The sequence below is a fragment of the Cervus elaphus genome, chromosome 4 (assembly GCF_910594005.1).
Source record: "Cervus elaphus chromosome 4, mCerEla1.1, whole genome shotgun sequence".
NCBI classification, from domain to species: Eukaryota; Metazoa; Chordata; class Mammalia; order Artiodactyla; family Cervidae; genus Cervus; species Cervus elaphus.
Genome location: NC_057818.1, coordinates 68,367,822 through 68,384,585, shown reverse-complemented (window position 1 = coordinate 68,384,585; position 16,764 = coordinate 68,367,822). Strand labels below are relative to the sequence as shown.

Here is a 16,764-nt window from a genome sequence, read left to right as displayed (position 1 = left end):
TTATGTGAATTTGAACATATTTTTCTTAAAAACAACAAACAAGGGATGGCATAGAATTATTTCGGCAATCTATGCAGTACATAAAAATAAGGCTGCACAATAATGATGTCCTCGGATGAAAGCCGTAGGCGAAAATAAATATCGGCGAACCCACACTGATCGCCATAAATAACTGAATTAGTAGATGCAGCGAAAGGACATCTCTGCCCCAATGCACTTCTCTGAAGCCCCGGGCTGGAGGCGAAGGCTGGGCGCAGGGCGGGCAGCGGGAGCCCGGAACCCTCCGGCCGACCCCAGCCCAGGGAGCGGGGACCGGACACCTGCGCGGGCCCGCCCTGGCACAAGTGGGAAGCGAAAGGCGCAGGTGTCTACATCGCGCGGGGCGGGAGGGGGCCGCGGAGTCTCGGGACGCGCACTTCCGGTCCCGCCGAGCGCACGCGCACTCGCGGGAACATGGCTGCCGCCGTGGCCTGTGTTGCTGACCTACCGAGGGTGAGTCCGCCACGCCGCTCGCTCTTTAGTGCCGCGGCTTCCCCTCGAGGGCGGGGTGTGTGTGGCGGGGGCGGTGTCCGCTGGGCTCCAGTGGCTCAAGAGCGCCGCGTCGGCCCGGCGGCAGTGAGGAAGCTCCCGTGTGTGTAGACGCCCCTCTCCTGCGGTGAGGACGCCCCCTCCTTCTGCAAGTGAGGATGCCCCTCGGCGGGTGTGGACGCCCCGCGGCGGGTGTGGACGCTCCCCTGCGAGTCTGGAAACTCCTCTGCGGGTGTGGACGCCCCCTCTCCTGGTGAGAACGCCCCAGCCATTTCCAGCTCACGGCCCGGCGGTTACGCGCTCGTGAGGAGCCAGCCGGCCCTTCGCCAGGGACCGTTTTGCCACTGCCTGCTAGGAGTCCGGGCTGCTGGGCGACCCCCAGGTCTAACGCCCTTCTCCTGCCAGATGTCGGGCGAGCCGGTGTGGGCATGGGTAGGTGGGTGTCGGGCCAAGGTGGCCCCGTTGCGCCCACGGACTGTGCGGTTTCCCACCACCCGGCGGGCCAGCAGGTGTCAGATACCTGTATTTTCACCACCTAACAGCTGCAAAATCAGGTCTTGCCGGGTTCTCAGTGAAAACCGCGTTTTCCCACCTGTTAGTGGCCTTTTCACTTTCCTCTTCCTTGACTTTTTGGTAATATTTGGCTGCTCTGGGTCTTAGTTGTGGCATGTGGAATCTAGTTCCCTGAGCAGGGCTCACACCTGGGCCCCCTGCTTTGGGAGAGTGAAGTCTTAGCCACTGGACCACCAGGGAAGTCCTCTTTCTTGGTTTGGTGGTTCCTTAGCTCTTCTTCACCCAGTGGGTTAGGGTAAGTTTTTCTACATATAGTGAAGTTGAGTTCCTCCTGCGTCCTTATACTAATTCATTAACATCTGCTCTGCTTGCTGTATGCCCTATATTTGTTCCCTTTGTCCACCCTTTTAGCCATCCACTAATCTTTTTGTGTTGTTGCTCAGCTGCTAAGTCATGTCTTTGCGACCCCATGGACTACAGGGCACCAGGCTTCCCTGTCCTTTACTGTTTCCCAGAGTTTGCTCAAAAATCTTTTGGGGATACATTCAAAATAAATGACAGATTATTATTATTACTCACCCCCTCAAACACCTCACTGTGCTTAACATCAATTAGAGTTCAGTATTGCTCTTTACTTTTTTGAGGGAAAATTGACTTACAGTGAAAGGCACCACTGGATGAATTGTGACAAATGTAATTCAAACTTTTATCCAAATTACCATTACTCCAAAAGATCCTTTCAGTTCAGTTCAGTCAGTTGTGTCTGACTCTTTGCGACCCCATGAACTGCAGCACACCAGGCTTCCCTGTCCCATCACCAACTCCAGGAACTTGCTCAAACTGATGCCCATCGAGTCGGTAGTGCCATCCAGCCACCTCAGCCTTTGTTGTCCCCTTCTCCTCCTGTCCTCAGTCTTTCCCAGCATCAGGGTCTTTTCCAATGAATCATTTCTTTGCATCAGATGGACAAAGTATTGGAGCTTCAGCATCAGCCCTCCAATGAATACTCAGTACTGATTTCCTTTAGGATGGACTGGTTGGATCTCCTTACAGTCCAAGGGACTCTCAAGAGTCTTCTCCAAAACCACAGTTCAAAAGCATCAGTTCTTCAGTGCTCAGCTTTCTTTATAGTCCAGCTCCCATATTCATACATGACTACTGGAAAAACCATAGCTTTGACTAGATGGACCTTTGTCGGCAAAGTAATGTCTCTGCTTTTTAATATGCTGTCTAGGTTGGTCATAGCTTTTCTTTTCAAGGAGCAAGCATCTGTTAATTTCATGGCTGCACTCACTGTCCACAGTGATTTTGGAGCCCAAGAAAATGAAGTCTGTCACTGTTTCCATTGTTTCCCCATCTATTTTCCACAAAGTAATGAGACCAGATGCCGTGATCTTAGTATTTTGAATGTTGAGTTTTAAGCTGGCTGTTTACCTCTCCTCTTTCACTTTCATCAAGTGGCTCCTTAGTTCTTCTTCACTTTCTGCCTCTGCCTTAAGAGTGGTGTCGTTTGCATATCTGAGGTTATTGATATTTCTCCTGGCAGTCTTGATTCCAGCTTGTGCTTCATCCAATCAGGCCGGCATTTCGCATGATGTATTCTGCATATAAGTTAAATAAACAGGGTGACAATATACAGCCTTGACATACTCCTTTATCTTTTGTCAATTTAAAAAAAAAAGTTTGTTAAGGACTTGGGCTTGTAAAAAACTATGTTTGAACACCAAGCTTTTTTGTTTTTTTCCACCCACAGCCATTAACTTTTCTCCCTTCTACTGCTTGTTTCTCTTCTTCCTACCCAACTTTTTATTTTGAAAGTATCACACTTACAGAAGTGTTGCAGGAATAGTTCAATGAACACTTGTAAAACCATCCAGATTATCAAGTTATTAACACTTTGCCTCATTAGCTTACCTTTCTTTTCTCCCTGCCTCAAACACACATACTGTGCTGTGCTGTGCTTAGTTGCTCAGTCATGTCTGACTCTTGGCAACCCCATGGACTGTAGCCCGCCAGGCTCCTCTGTCCATGGCGGTTCTCCAGGCAAGAATGTTGGAGTGGGTTGCCACGCCCTCCTCCAGGGGATCTTCCTGGAGGAGGAACCAGGAAGGAGGAACCTGGAGGAGGAACCAGCGTCTGCCACATTGCAGGTGGATTCTTTACTGTCTGAGCCATCAGGGAAGTCCCAAACACATAAAGACACGCTCTTTTTTTTGTATTTTACAGACAACCCAAGAAGATAAAAGGTCTATTACTCACAGGATGAGACTTATCTTGTGAGAGCAGGGAAGGCTTCCTAAAGTGATCCAAAAAAATCAAGAGAGACCAGGAAAAAGCTAGCTAGGCTTTATTTATTTATTTATTACTGAGACGCTTGTGGGATCAATTAGGGATTGAACTCCAGGTCCTCGGCATTGAAAGTGCAGAGTCCTACTCACTGGACCATCATTGAAGTCTTTCTTTGGGCTTTTATAGTGATTAGAGAATGGAATTGGGATGATGGTGGCCTTGCATTGATTGGGGCTTGGATGGTATGAACTTCCTGCCAACTGCAAGGAGAAAGTATTTTGGTTCTCTCTCTTTTCTTTTTCAGGCTTTCTTGTTCATTTGTCTAGTTTGCAGAAGGAGAAGGGGCAGTAGGTGGTGGTAAGGATGGGAATTGAAAACTGCCAGCAGTTAGTCATCAAAAAATGAAGTCAGGCTGTTAATCACAATTGGTAATCAGATGGGTAACTTTATTAGGACAGGGCCATCACTTCATGGGAAATAGATGGGGAAACAGTGGAAACAGTGGCTGACTTTATTTTTTTGGGCTCCAAAATCACTGCAGATGGTGATTGCAGCCATGAAATTAAAAGCTTACTCCTTGGAAGGAAAGTTATGACCAACCTAGATAGCATATTAAAAAGCAGAGACATTACTTTGCCAACAAAGGTCCATCTGGCCAAGGCTACGGTTTTTCCAGTGGTCATGTATGGATGTGAGAGTTGGACTGTGAAGAAAGCTGAGCATCAAAGAATTGATGCTTTTGAACTGTGGTGTTGGAGAAGACTCTTGAGAGTCCCTTGGATTGCAAGGAGATCCAACCAATCCATCCTAAAGGAGATCAGTCCTGGGTGTTCATTGGAAGGACTGATGCTGAAGCTGAAAGTCCAATACTTTGGCTACCTCATGTGAAGAGTTGACTCATTGGAAAAGACCCTGATGCTGGGAGGGATCGGGGGCAGGAGGAGAAGGGGACAACAGAGGATGAGATGGCTGGATGGCATCACCGACTCAATGGACATGAATTTGAGTAAACTCCGGGAGTTGGTGATGCATAGGGAGGCCTGGAGTGCTCTGATTCATGGGGTCGCAAAGAGTCGGACACGACTGAGCGACTGAACTGAACTGAACTGAACATTAGTGGCAAACAGTTTATTTTTGTTAAAGAATCTATCATTTGAACAAGTAAACATTGTCATGTTTGGTCCACAGAGATGTCAAGAACCATGCAGATGGGATCAGACAGCTGAAGTCTGGCAACCGCTGATGTGAAACATCCAGTTGTCGGGGTTAAATGAATTCCTCTGCAGGGTCATAGAGACTGGGGGAAAAGCCCTTCAGAGGTGAGTACCTGGGAATGGAATTCTCCACAAGCTTTAAATCTCAAGGTACCAGAAACATGCCAAGTGGAGTCTGGACCAGTAATTCTGACTCCCAACAGTTTCAGTACCTGCTTTTTTTTTTTTCCTTTAATAGTTGTATTAAAGTATAATTCACATACTATATAATACATTCTCTTAAGATATACAATTTACTGCTTTTTAGTAAATTCACTAAATTGTGCATCCATTACCAATATCAGTTTTAGAATATTTTCATCATCCTCTGAAAGGAAATGCGCATTAGCACTAGCTCTTACTTCCCATTTGCTCCATTCCTCTCAGGCCTAGGCAATTACTACCCTACTTTCCTCCTCAGAATTTGCCTATTTTAGACATTTCACACTGATGGTCATATAACGTGTAATCTGTTGTTTTGGCTTCTTTCACTTAAGATTGTTTTGTAGATTCATCCACATGATAACATGTGTTAGTACTTGGTTCATTTTTATAGATGAATAATATTCCATTGTATGAATGTATTAAATTTTTTATCCATCCATCAGATGATAGCCATCTAAGTTGCTTTCATAGAATAATGCTTCTGTGAACATTCACATACAAGTTTTGTAGGGTTTTTTTTGTGGACATGTGTCTTCATTTCTCTTAGATAACCTAGGAGTGGAACTAATTGTAGCCATTCTCGGGGGTGTGAAATGGTATCTTGATGTAGTTTTGATTTATAATTCCCTGATAGTTAGTGATATTAAGCTTCTTTTCATTGTGCTTATTGGCTGTTTGTATATCTTCTTTGTAACACTATTTGGATCCTTTGCCCATTTATGAAATGGGTTATTGATCTTTTTATTATTGAATTGTAAGAGTAGTTTATTTATTCTGGATACCAGTGCCTTATCAGGTGTATGATTTTCAAACATTTTATCCAATCTCATGGATTGTGTTTTTAACTTTCTTAGTAACATTCTTTGAAGCACAGTTTTAATTAGTCCCTTTTATCTCCTGTGTCACTTGTGCTTTTGGTGTTATATTTAGGTTTCTGAAGATTTATGTCTGTGTTTTTCTTTTAATAGTTTTATAGTTTTAGCTTGTATATTTACACTTATGATGTATTTTGACTTAATTTTTCTGTAATGTTCACTCTTTAAGATCGATAGTTGCAATGTGCCTTTTACCATCCTGAAAAGAATTTTATGGATAATATTAAATATCCATATAATTTTTAAAAGTGAATGTAAAGAATCAATAAAAGGCATTTGTATTTAAAAATGTATTTCTGTATTTGAATGCTTGTCACAGGTACCTAAAGACATAGGAAGAAGTCTGGTGCTGGAAATTATAGGTTTGGATTAAGAGAAATAGTACAGTCAGAACTCATTGTCCTCAGTGAAATTTGATGAGGTGAGGTGTGACTGGATCCTGCTGGAACATGAGTGTTGTGTGTGGATCCAGACCAGGTGTATTAAATAGGAATGGAAGAACGCACCTTGGTAGAAGCAGGTTCTAAGCACTTAACTGTCCCAGGTTGTCTGGATGAGCTGGGGTGACAGTTGTGGGATCCATCACCCCCTCCGCTGTAATCTGCAGCAACATCAGGATGATTTATTTCAGAAAACAGTTCTCCAGACAGAGCTGAAGTCTCAGCATGTGCTGGGGTACCATTCAGTGTAAAAAGCCTTAAAGACCACCTTCTTTGGTGGCCATGGGGAAGAGAAGGCTAGGGGAAATTAGTCATGCTGGGGCTCCAGAGAAGTGGTGTGAATATCTGAGGTCAGGTCAGAGGAAGAGTGTGTGTGTGTGTGGAGGAAACAGAGAACTCCCCAAATTTGTAAACAGCATGAAGATGAATTTTTTACCACATAATTTTTGTATCATTGTACTGCCAAAAATAGCAATACACAGATATGTATGAGTGTAATAATAGGAGATTTTCAAAACAACCTTAATTAATGAAATTCAGTTCAATTCCTTCGTTAATTACCCTAATTTAATACTGTTGCCCTGAAGTCTGTCTTAATGTCCTCCTGTATACTTGAGATCATTTGTTCTGTTTGCAGTAACCACCAGGGCACGTCCCACCATCTCAGGGATTGAACCCAGGCCCATGGCAGTTAAAGTCCTAACCACTGAACTGCCAGGGAACTCCCAGTTATTGTCTGTTTTTTTAATATTGACCATACTAGTAGGTGTAAAGTGGCATCTCACTGTGGTTTTTATTAGCATTTCCCTAATGACTAGTGATGTTGAGCATCTTTTCATGTACTACTGGCCATCTGTTGGTCTTCTTTGGAGAAATTTCCATTCAGATCCTTTGCCTATTTAAAAAATTTGGGTTGTCCTGTTACTATTGGGCTATCAGAATTTTTTAAATACCTTCTACAAGTCCTTTATCAGATTCCTGCATTGTAAATATTTCCTCTGATTTGGTAGCTTGTCTTTTTACTTGCCTAGTGATTGATAAATCTCATTTCACGAAGTATTTATTATAGATGAAATGGGCATTGCTTTTGCTCCTCAAGGCCTGTTGCCTTCCACACTTCCAAAACAGTCATGATCACAGCTTTGGTAGGCATGTTGCCAGGGCATTTTAATATTTTTACTTTGAGAATATTTTGTGTGTCAAAATTTTCACTAAGTGGTATTATCTTATATATGATGGCTTATATATCTGACTTACCTCATTTCTTTTAAGTTCAAACACTCATCCTCCCCTTACACACATGTAGGGAGGTGCGCTCCATCTCTCATTTCCACAGGACAGCTGTAGGACGCCCAGGCTCCAGTCTAATCAGAAGACCTATTTGGAAACATGCAGCCTTAAAATACTTTATCAGTTTATTGACATAAGGTAAAGGGGTCTACTGCTTCAATCTGAGAGCATTTTGATCATGAGTCTAGGTGAGACTTGTTCAGATTACTTTCTGAATTTATTGAGATGGGGTGTAGGGAGAGTCTTCTATGTTGATCTGAAAATGTGGGGAATCGTATCAGTTCAGTTCAGTCGCTCAGTCGTGTCCAACTCTTTGTAAGCCCATGAACCGCAGCACGCCAGGCCTCCCTGTCCATCACCAACTCCCGGAGTTTACCCAAACTCATGTCCATTGAGTTGGTGATGCTATCTAAACATCTCATCCTCTGTCGTCCCCTTCTCCTCCTGCCTTCAATCTTTCCCAACATCAGGGTCTTTTTAAATGAGTCAGCTCTTCGCATGAGGTGACCAAAATATTGGAGTTTCAGCTTCAACATCAGTCCTTCCAGTGAACACCCAGGACTGATTTCCTTTAGGATGGACTGATTGGATCTCCTTGCAGTCCAAGGGACTCTCAAGAGTCTTCTCCAACACCACAGTTCAAAAGCATCAATTCTTTGGTGCTCAGCTTTCTTTATAGTCCAACTCTCACATCCATACATGACTACTGAAAAAACCATAACCTTGACTAAACAGACCTTTGTTGACAATGCAATGTCTGCTTTTTAATATGCTGTCTAGGTTGGTCATAACTTTCCTTCCAAGAAGTGTCTTTTAATTTCATGGCTGCAGTCATTTCACCATCTGCAGTGATTTTGGAGCCCAAAAAAATAAAGTCAGCTACTGTTTCCACTGTTTGCCGATCTAATTGCCATGAAGTGATGGGACTGGATGCCATGATCTTAGTTTTCTGAATGATGAGCTTTAAGCCAACTTTTTCACTCTCCTCTTGTGTGTAGGGGGTGTCTTCTATGTTGATCTGAAAATGTGGGGAATTGTATCAGTAGATATTCTAATGTTTCATAGTCCTTGCTTTCCTGGGATAAATCCAATGTTGCCATTTTGATAAATTTCTTCTAACTTTTGATAACTTTGTAATTAAATTCTTCTTTTATGCTGAATATCACCTTGTATGCCTTCTTATTTTTTAATGATTATTCTTGTCAAAAATGATTTCATTAGTTGTTTCATGTAACAAACTTTCGGTTTTCGTCATCTTCTTGGATGTTTCCTTGTTTTTGGCTTCTGTAATTTTTGCTTTTACCTTTATTATCACCTTCCTACCACCTCCTGTTGGTTTTCTGTGTAGCCTCTTAAATTTGAACAATGATCTCACTAACTTTCAGCCTTCTCTTTAAAATACAAGCTTTAGGGAATTCTTTGACGGTCAGGTGGTTAGGACTTTGCACTTTCATTGCTGGGAGCACAAGTGCAGTCCCTGGTTGGGGAACTAAGATCCTTCAAGCAGTGCACACAACAAACAAGCAAACAAAAAGCCCACCTCAGCCCTCTCCCCAGATGCCCAAGCATTAAAGACCAACATTTTCTGCTGAGGAAGGAACTACTTTAGCTGCATCTTCCTTTGCCACGTGTTTTGATCTGTGCCATCATCATCAGTTGTTCTGTTCTCTGTTTTCTAAGTGAGTGCTTGCTAATTTTCATCAGGATTTCTATTTGATCTGTGAATTACTGAGAAACAAGTTTTCACTTTTCCAAATAAAGAGGGTTTTAAAAAACTTAATTATTTTTTTGTGTATTTGGTGCTCATTCTGTTACTGTATTTTTTTCCCCCTTTAACTTTAAACTTTTTATTTTGTACTGGGGTATAGCTGATTAACAATGTTGTGGTATAATAATTTCAGGTGAACAGCGAAGGCACTCAGTTGTACATATATATGTATCCAGACTACCCCAAGCCCTGCTACCACCCAGGCTGCCACATATTTTCTGGTTTTTAACTTGACCACATCTGTAGTCAAAAGACTGCGGTCTGGCCTTTGTTGAACCTACTCTTTGGCCTGGTTTATGGCCAGTGTAGCACATGTTCCACTTGTGCTTGGGAAGCCTTTGGCTCTGATTGTTGGCAGTGGTCCTTCATGCAGCTGTGTGGCCAGGCTGACTAATTACATTCTCATGCATGTCTGTATTCAGTCTTCCTGTATTTCCATTTCTGAAGGAGGCCTGTTAAACCCACCCAGTATGGTTAGATTTGCTGACCTTGCTGTGTGTTTGCAGGCAAAATGTTAACATAGACTGTTACAGAGCCCTGTTGTCATCTTTGAAGTTTGTTGTTGGTTAGCAAAGAACCAACAGTCTCTGGAGAGGAGTGTCAGTTTGAAACTGGTTTTGTCTTCTGCCTCGTTTTGCTTTTGTGTCTGTTACAAACACATTTTTTTAATGCAGTCTGACACAGTGTCTTTATCTTACCCATCAAAGCCATTTACATTTATTGTTGTTGGTGATGTCCTATTTTATACTTTCCATTCTAATGTGTCCTTTCTGAACTTTTACCCTTACCACCTTCTGGATCAATCTGGGTTTTTTGTTTGTTTGTTTTTTCCTCCTCTAATAGAATTTTTCCACTGTAACACTATTGACCTTTGGGTCTGGTCACTCTGTTGTGAAGGGCTGTCTTGTGTTTTCAAGGGTGTTCAGCAGCATCCCTAGTTTACAGTAGCATCTGCTCCCCAGTCATGTCAACCAAAACTGTCCCCAGATGGTGCCTGGTGTCTTTTGGGGGTTGAGAACCACTGCTCTGTGGACTTGGAAGTTTTCAGGGAGGTTGATGACAGATCTCGGAATGTCAGAACTTTCAGGAAAGTCGGCCTATTCTGTGTCCAGTCCATAAATGCAGAGCTCTTACCACAAAGGTGGGTTGAGGACTGCCTCTTCAGTGCTGAAGTAAGACCATTGTCGGGTGTTGCTCTGGAATATGTGCTGACCGCTGGTGGCGGCGGTGGCAGGGGCGGGTCACGGGGACAAGCACAGAGTGGCTGAGATGGTGCTCCCATGTGAGTGGTGACACGGCCCCTGGTCTCCCGTGTCAGACTAGTCCTCTTAGTGATTTTCACCCCCAGCACCATTCCTCCTGTCTGGTCTCTGGGAAGAGGAAAATGCCACATGGTTCTTCTTGAACTTGCTCTTGGCTCCGTCCTTGACTTTCACTGTCTCTCCACCATGTTCATATCTGAATTTCAAAAAGAAAACAAGTAAAAAAACACAGCCAAGAAAACAGGTGAAAAGACACAACCACACACCTGGCCTGTCACCTTTTTTCACTCCTCTTCTAGACTCAGCTTCGTGTACTTAAGTCTGTCTTTTTCACTCTTTACTTTCCAGCCTGGGACACAAGATTGAAAATGACAGCTTGGAATGTGCCTGAAGAAGGACTGTCCTGTGACGTGGAGATGGAGGCATTCACGAGAGAGACTCCTTGTCTTTCCACTCTAGGGGCCAGCTGGGACTCTGAGAAGCCAGAGGGACGTTCGAGGCGATCACCCTTAACTCAGGAGAAGCCAGGGGCCCGAGAGGCAGCTCCTGAACATCCTGGGTTTGCGAAGCATTTGAGCGCAAGCGCAGATCTTCCACAACGTCAGAGAGCTCCTGCAACAAACGGTTTCCGGGTACGTGACTCAGATGTTAAAAGTCTGGATTGTGACCCAGCTTCACACGATGGTCAGAAAAGCCACACAGCTAAGAGAATGGGTGACAGGGACTCCTTCGGGAAAGCCTTCAGCCATTCCATGGAAGTGACTCAGTTTGGAAGAACTCAGACGCGAGAAAAGCCCTGTAGATACCCTGACAGCGTTAAGTCTTTCAACCACTTTACCCTTCTTGGCCAACAGAAAATCATGACACGAGGGAAGAAACTGTATGAAGGCGAGGACTTTGGGGACCTTTTTACCCTGAGTCCATCTCTTAATGAAAGCAAGAGGAGCAACCCTGGAGAGAAATTGTATAAATGTACTGAATGTGGCAAGTGCTTCAAGCGGAACTCTTCTCTCGTCTTGCATCACCGAACTCACACTGGGGAGAAACCTTACACCTGTAATGAGTGTGGAAAGTCCTTCAGCAAGAACTACAACCTAATTGTGCACCAAAGAATCCATACAGGAGAGAAGCCCTACAAGTGCAGTAAATGCGGGAAAGCCTTCAGTGACGGGTCAGCTCTGACACAACACCAGAGAATTCACACCGGGGAGAAACCTTATGAGTGTCCAGAATGTGGGAAAACCTTCAACCGAAATTCGTCCCTGATCCTCCATCAGAGGACTCACACGGGGGAGAAGCCATACCGATGTAACGAGTGTGGGAAGCCTTTTACGGACATCTCCCACCTCACTGTGCACCTCAGGATCCACACTGGTGAGAAGCCCTATGAATGTAGCAAATGTGGAAAGGCCTTCCGAGATGGCTCGTACCTCACCCAGCACGAGAGGACTCACACTGGAGAGAAGCCCTTTGAGTGCACAGAGTGCGGGAAGTCCTTCAACCGCAATTCCCACCTCATCGTGCATCAAAAGATCCACTCCGGGGAGAAGCCCTTCGAGTGCAAAGAGTGCGGGAAGACTTTCATCGAGAGCGCGTACCTCATCCGGCACCAGAGGATTCACACTGGCGAGAAGCCCTATGGCTGCGACCAGTGCCAGAAGCTGTTCAGGAACATCGCTGGCCTCATCCGGCATCAGAGGACTCACACTGGCGAGAAGCCCTACGAGTGTAATCAGTGCGGCCGGGCTTTCAGGGACAGCTCCTGTCTGACCAAGCACAGGAGGATCCACACCAGGGAGACGCCATACCAGTGCCCAGAGTGTGGCAAGTCCTTCAGGCAGAACTCTCACCTGGCGGTGCACCAGAGACTCCACAGCAGGGAGGGCCCCGGCCACTGTCCCCAATGTGGGAAGACGTTCCGGAGGGGCTCCGCCCTCGTCCGACACCAGAGCTCACACCCCGGCGAGCAGCCCGTGGGCATTTAGTGAACATGGGCCATGCTCTCTCCCAACTGGCTCTCAGACACTGGCTCCTCCCTGTCAGGGGAAAGCACTTCTCTGAGCCCTGCAGGGAATCGACAGATGTGAGACGTTCCTGAGCCACACTCTTCAGTCTTTAGGTTCGGGAACTCCTGAAGAGAATACAGGGTGGTAATAGACGTGGTGAAGGCGTCATGGATGACTCCACCTGTACCACATGTGTACCACACGCATGACAGTGCTCACATGTGACAGTGCACACACTGGAGTAAAGCCTGTGCTCCCCTGGAGGAGCCACCTGCCCGAACGTTGGAATCCTGGAACCGCAAGGCTCCTCTCTAATCGGGGTGAGGAGTCCTTGACAGGGAGTGTTTGCCTCACAGTCAGTAAGCAGACTCCTACTAGAGTCCAGTGAGGGAGACTTTTGGCTGGAGCCCTTACATGCTTATCTGTATCAGCAAAAGCCTACACGCTACTGTACCCTGCAATGACCACAGAGTTAAAGCAGATCGCTGTTTGAATGAATTCCCATGTTACTGTCTTGCGAGGTGCCATGGACTAATTTCAGCAGGGGCAGCTGGGTGAGGAAGTTGCTTGTGAATGAACAATGATGTTTCTTCTAAGAGGAGACTAAGTAGATTCCTCCAAGAGGGAAGGGGCTGCTGCTGAGAAATGCGAGGCATTGCTTTAGTTGTTGAGCCAAGCAGACAGAAGACACTGAGTTGTCGTGTTTATGTTGTCACCCCTCACTGTTCATTTGGGATCTGGGGTTTGTTTTGTGCAGCCGTGCCGAATCATAATGATAAAAGATTTTGTTGTTGTATTGAAAATACTTATGATATGTCCAGCAACTGAAAGCTTAAAATAGATTTGTGTTGCTGCAGCCCTGTAAAGGCATGCACACATACGGATGTAGGTTGGAAGTTGAGCACAGAGAAATAAACATGTCATTTTCCTAAGAGACTGTTGACTGCATGGTTTTGCCTCCATCACAAATCATATGTTGTTGTTTCAGTAATTTGTTGAGGAGTGAAAAGGTGGGGTTTCTTTGGACTTTTTTCAGACCGGAAGTGCCTGGGTCAGGGTCTCAGGGCAGTTTAGTAAGAATGGATGGGGGAAATGGAGGAGAGGTATCCAAGGGGGACCACCCCCCACCCCCACCCCTTGGGTGGGAGCTTCCAGGCAGAAGCTGCTCTGGGTTTAACATCCACAGTTCAGGGCACGAGGATAATTTCTCTCTTCAGAACCTGGATGATGAGAGGGTGTTCCCGTGGACAATGGGAGGAGTAGGCCACAGAGAGGTCTAGGAGGACCTGGGGCCTCCCTCCTAGGCTGAGCAGCACTGACTGTGACCTGCTGCCACTGGTTGGGGTGGCCTCAGAGCCCTGGGTGGCTCCCCTCGGAATTGTGACCAGCTCCTAGGAACAGTCAGGGGGAAGGCCACTGAGGTAATGAAGGCCGTGAGATGATAAATCTGCATTATATTAAGCTGCTAGATTTGTGGTAGAAGAGCTGACCCATTGGAAAAGACCCTGATGCTGGGAAAGATTGAAGGCAGGAGGAGAAGGGGACGACAGAGGACAAAGTGGTTGAATGGCATCACCGACTCAATGGACATGAGTTTGAGCAAGCTCTGGGAGATGGTGAAGGACAGGGAGGTCTGGCATGCTGCAGTCCATGGGGTCGCAAAGAGTCGGACGTGATTTGGCGACTGAACAACAACAAAGCCGTGAAATCCAGTGTCCTCAGGTTTGCCTTCCCTTCTCCCAGCCTCTCCAGCTCCAAACCCTGTTTTTCTGGAACGGAGGACGTCGTGGAGGGATCAGAGAGGCCGAGCTCACAGAGGCCAAGTGGAAGCCAGAGGGCACGCTCTCCCGGCCGCTCCCAGGCCCATCCACCCTGGCTTGTCAGCGTCTCCCCCCACCCCTCATCATCAGTGCACCCCCAGCCACCCCAGGGAGGCCAGAGGAGCAGCAGGGTGGGCACCCAGGCCACTGCCTCACTGGGAAACAGGGATGAGCCTGGTCCTGAGCTGAAGTTGGAGGTGGGGGAATTTGAGCTCCCCGAGATCAGAAGGGGCTCTGACGTGAGCCCCTGACCGCACGTTGCCCCCCGACCCACTGTGGCAATTGCAGCCTCCTCCCTGCCTCTCTGGCCGTGCCCCGTGTGCTCTTGGTCCCCCCCCACACTTCCTGCTGCATCTGCTCTCCTTGGGTTCCCGCTCCCACCAGCCAGGACTCCCGACCTCATCTCTTGCATGGCTTTTGTTGATGTCTGTCTGCCCTGTCATGGCCTTGCCACCCCGAGTGCAGGCCTGGAGCCCGTGTGCAGTGGAAGGACAGAGGAGCCTCTGGGGACTGAAGTCCTGGTCCTCAGCGCGGGGTGATGGGCACTGTCTGGGGGCTGCTTCAGGCGTCCGTCCTGGCATCTACAAGGGAGAGGCCGGGGTGCCATGCAGCACCCTGCGTGCCCACGGCGGGCCCGGCCCCGAGAAGGTCGGCAGTTCTGCAGCCGCGGAGCCCTGGGCCAGGCCAGGAAACAGGGCCCCTGGGCAGAACCAGGACGGTGCTCCCCAAGCATCTCTCTGTGGGCCTGACGCGGAGGGGCCAGCCTCTCTGGATCAAAAGCCTCAGTTGTGGCTGCACTTTTTCAGAAGCTGAAGTTTCCAGAGGTGCCTGCGTACAGGGGCGGGCAGCAAGGGGGACCAGCAGGGCAGACCAGATCCCGCTGGAGAAAGCACGAAGATCCTTAGACACCACCGCTGTGGGCGAGACCTGCCTCCACGGCCTCCCTGCTCACCCTCCCCCAGCACTGCTGGTCTCAGGAATCCTGACCCCACCCTGTTTTAAAGATGTGCTAAATGTATTTGACCTTGAACACGTTTCCCAAGATGCTCGGTAGAGATCTCCACTTTGACCTCACTCATCCGCCCACCACCTGTCCTTCCCAAACGCTGGCTGCTGCAGTGATCTCCTGCCGTGTACTAAAACCACCCGAAAACATAGGCACTTAAGAACAGCAGTGTTAGGCACTACCATTCTGCGGACTGACTGAGTCAGCCGGGTAGTCCTGCTGGGCCATGTCACCTGGAGGCTTGAGTCAGGCTGGCGTGTCCCCGGTGGCCTCACTCAACCCCTGGCAGTTGGCATTGGCCCTAGGCACAGAGCTCAGCTGAAGCGCTCAGCCTGGGTTCTTGTTCATGTTGCTTCACTTAGGCTGCCTCACAGTGGGGCAGGCCGCTGGGTTCAGGAGGGAGCACTCCAGGAGGGTAGGCGCTGTGACATGGCAACCCAGTCCAGTGTCCTTGCCTGGATAATCGCATGGGCGGAGGAGCCTGTTGGGCTACAGTCCACAGGATCACAAAGAGTCGGATTGACTGAGCGACTAACACAGCAAGTGCTGTTGTGCGCGTGCTTATCAAGCCTTTGCATCATGTGTGCTAATGTCCGGTAGACTATATAGGTCACGTGGCCAAGCCAGTGCGGGGTGGGCTCGGGAGTAGCAGGGGGCGTACCCAAGGGCATAAATCCCAGGGGACGTGCACCGTTGGGGCCTCCAGCGTAACATTAGTTACAACATGGGGGCGTTGGCCCTTCCTGGTGACAGTCCTGGCTCAGACAGTCCATTGCCAGCGTCAGCTCGCAGTCTGGGCAGACTGGCCCGACTCTCACGGCAGTAGGAGCCCTTCCACTTGAGCTTTTGGGCCAGCACTGGGTCATGTGGCCACTTTAGCGGTAAGGTGGGCGGGGAGTGAGGGTCTTTCTTTCAGGCAAACACGAGCTCAGGCACTCAGAGGCAGGAAAGCAGACAGGACCACCCTGGCCTGCGCCACAGCCCTCAGCAACTGTGATCCGGCCCGAGTTCTCAGCTCCCTCAGTTCATCGATGATGGCATGCTCTTGCCCACTCCTCCCTGCTTGTCCAGACCCTCCATCCTCGCCCAAAACTGCTCCCGTAGCTGTCTCCTTCTCTGAGCCCCGTGAGTCAGGACCACTCACGTTGTGGCCTTGTTTCAGGCGGCAGGAAAGCAAAGAGAGCCTGTGAGACGCTCACGAGGGAAAGTCTCATTTGCTTCTTGGGGGCACTGCCACGTGGGAGGAAAGCCAGCTGCAGAAGGTTCTGGACCCTCGGGAGGGGGACCAGGACTTCTCACCGTAGCCCGCAGGCTGTCAGTCATCCACGAGCCAGCCAGGGGAGTGGCACAGCTGGGGAGAGCCCGAACACCTGTCACCCCAGGCACCCTGCAGCAAGGCCAGGGTGCCCAGGCCTCACGCAGAGGGTGTGGGTGGGCAGGGCCCCAAGGTGTCTCCAGCAGGAGCAGCCGCCGGCAATGCCACACGAAGAAGGCGCCTGCTGTGGCCGAGCAGGACCAGGCACTTCTAGCCACCTGCTGCCCTGCAGTA

The 16,764-nt window shown here is 48.0% G+C and overlaps 1 protein-coding gene across 2 annotated transcripts; it reads left to right on the top strand.

Annotated features, from left to right (window-relative positions):
- The first annotated feature begins 410 nt into the window (after positions 1-410).
- ZNF329 (zinc finger protein 329) lies at positions 411-13,325 on the top strand. Of its 2 annotated transcripts, none has more exons than XM_043900541.1 (3): positions 411-492; positions 4,519-4,649; positions 10,732-13,325. In XM_043900541.1, exon 3 carries the CDS (start codon positions 10,752-10,754, stop codon positions 12,366-12,368), a length of 1,617 nt encoding a protein of 538 aa, XP_043756476.1. In that variant the 5' UTR covers positions 411-492; positions 4,519-4,649; positions 10,732-10,751; the 3' UTR covers positions 12,369-13,325. The 2 variants fall into 2 exon arrangements, with proteins under 2 accessions (XP_043756476.1, XP_043756475.1); XM_043900540.1 differs by having other exon boundaries at positions 443-781.
- The last annotated feature ends 3,439 nt before the right edge of the window (positions 13,326-16,764 follow it).

Coding starts and splice junctions, on each gene's coding strand:
- ZNF329 (XM_043900541.1), top strand. CDS start 10,752: ATGACAGCTTGGAATGTGCCTGAAGAAGGACTGTCCTGTGACGTGGAG.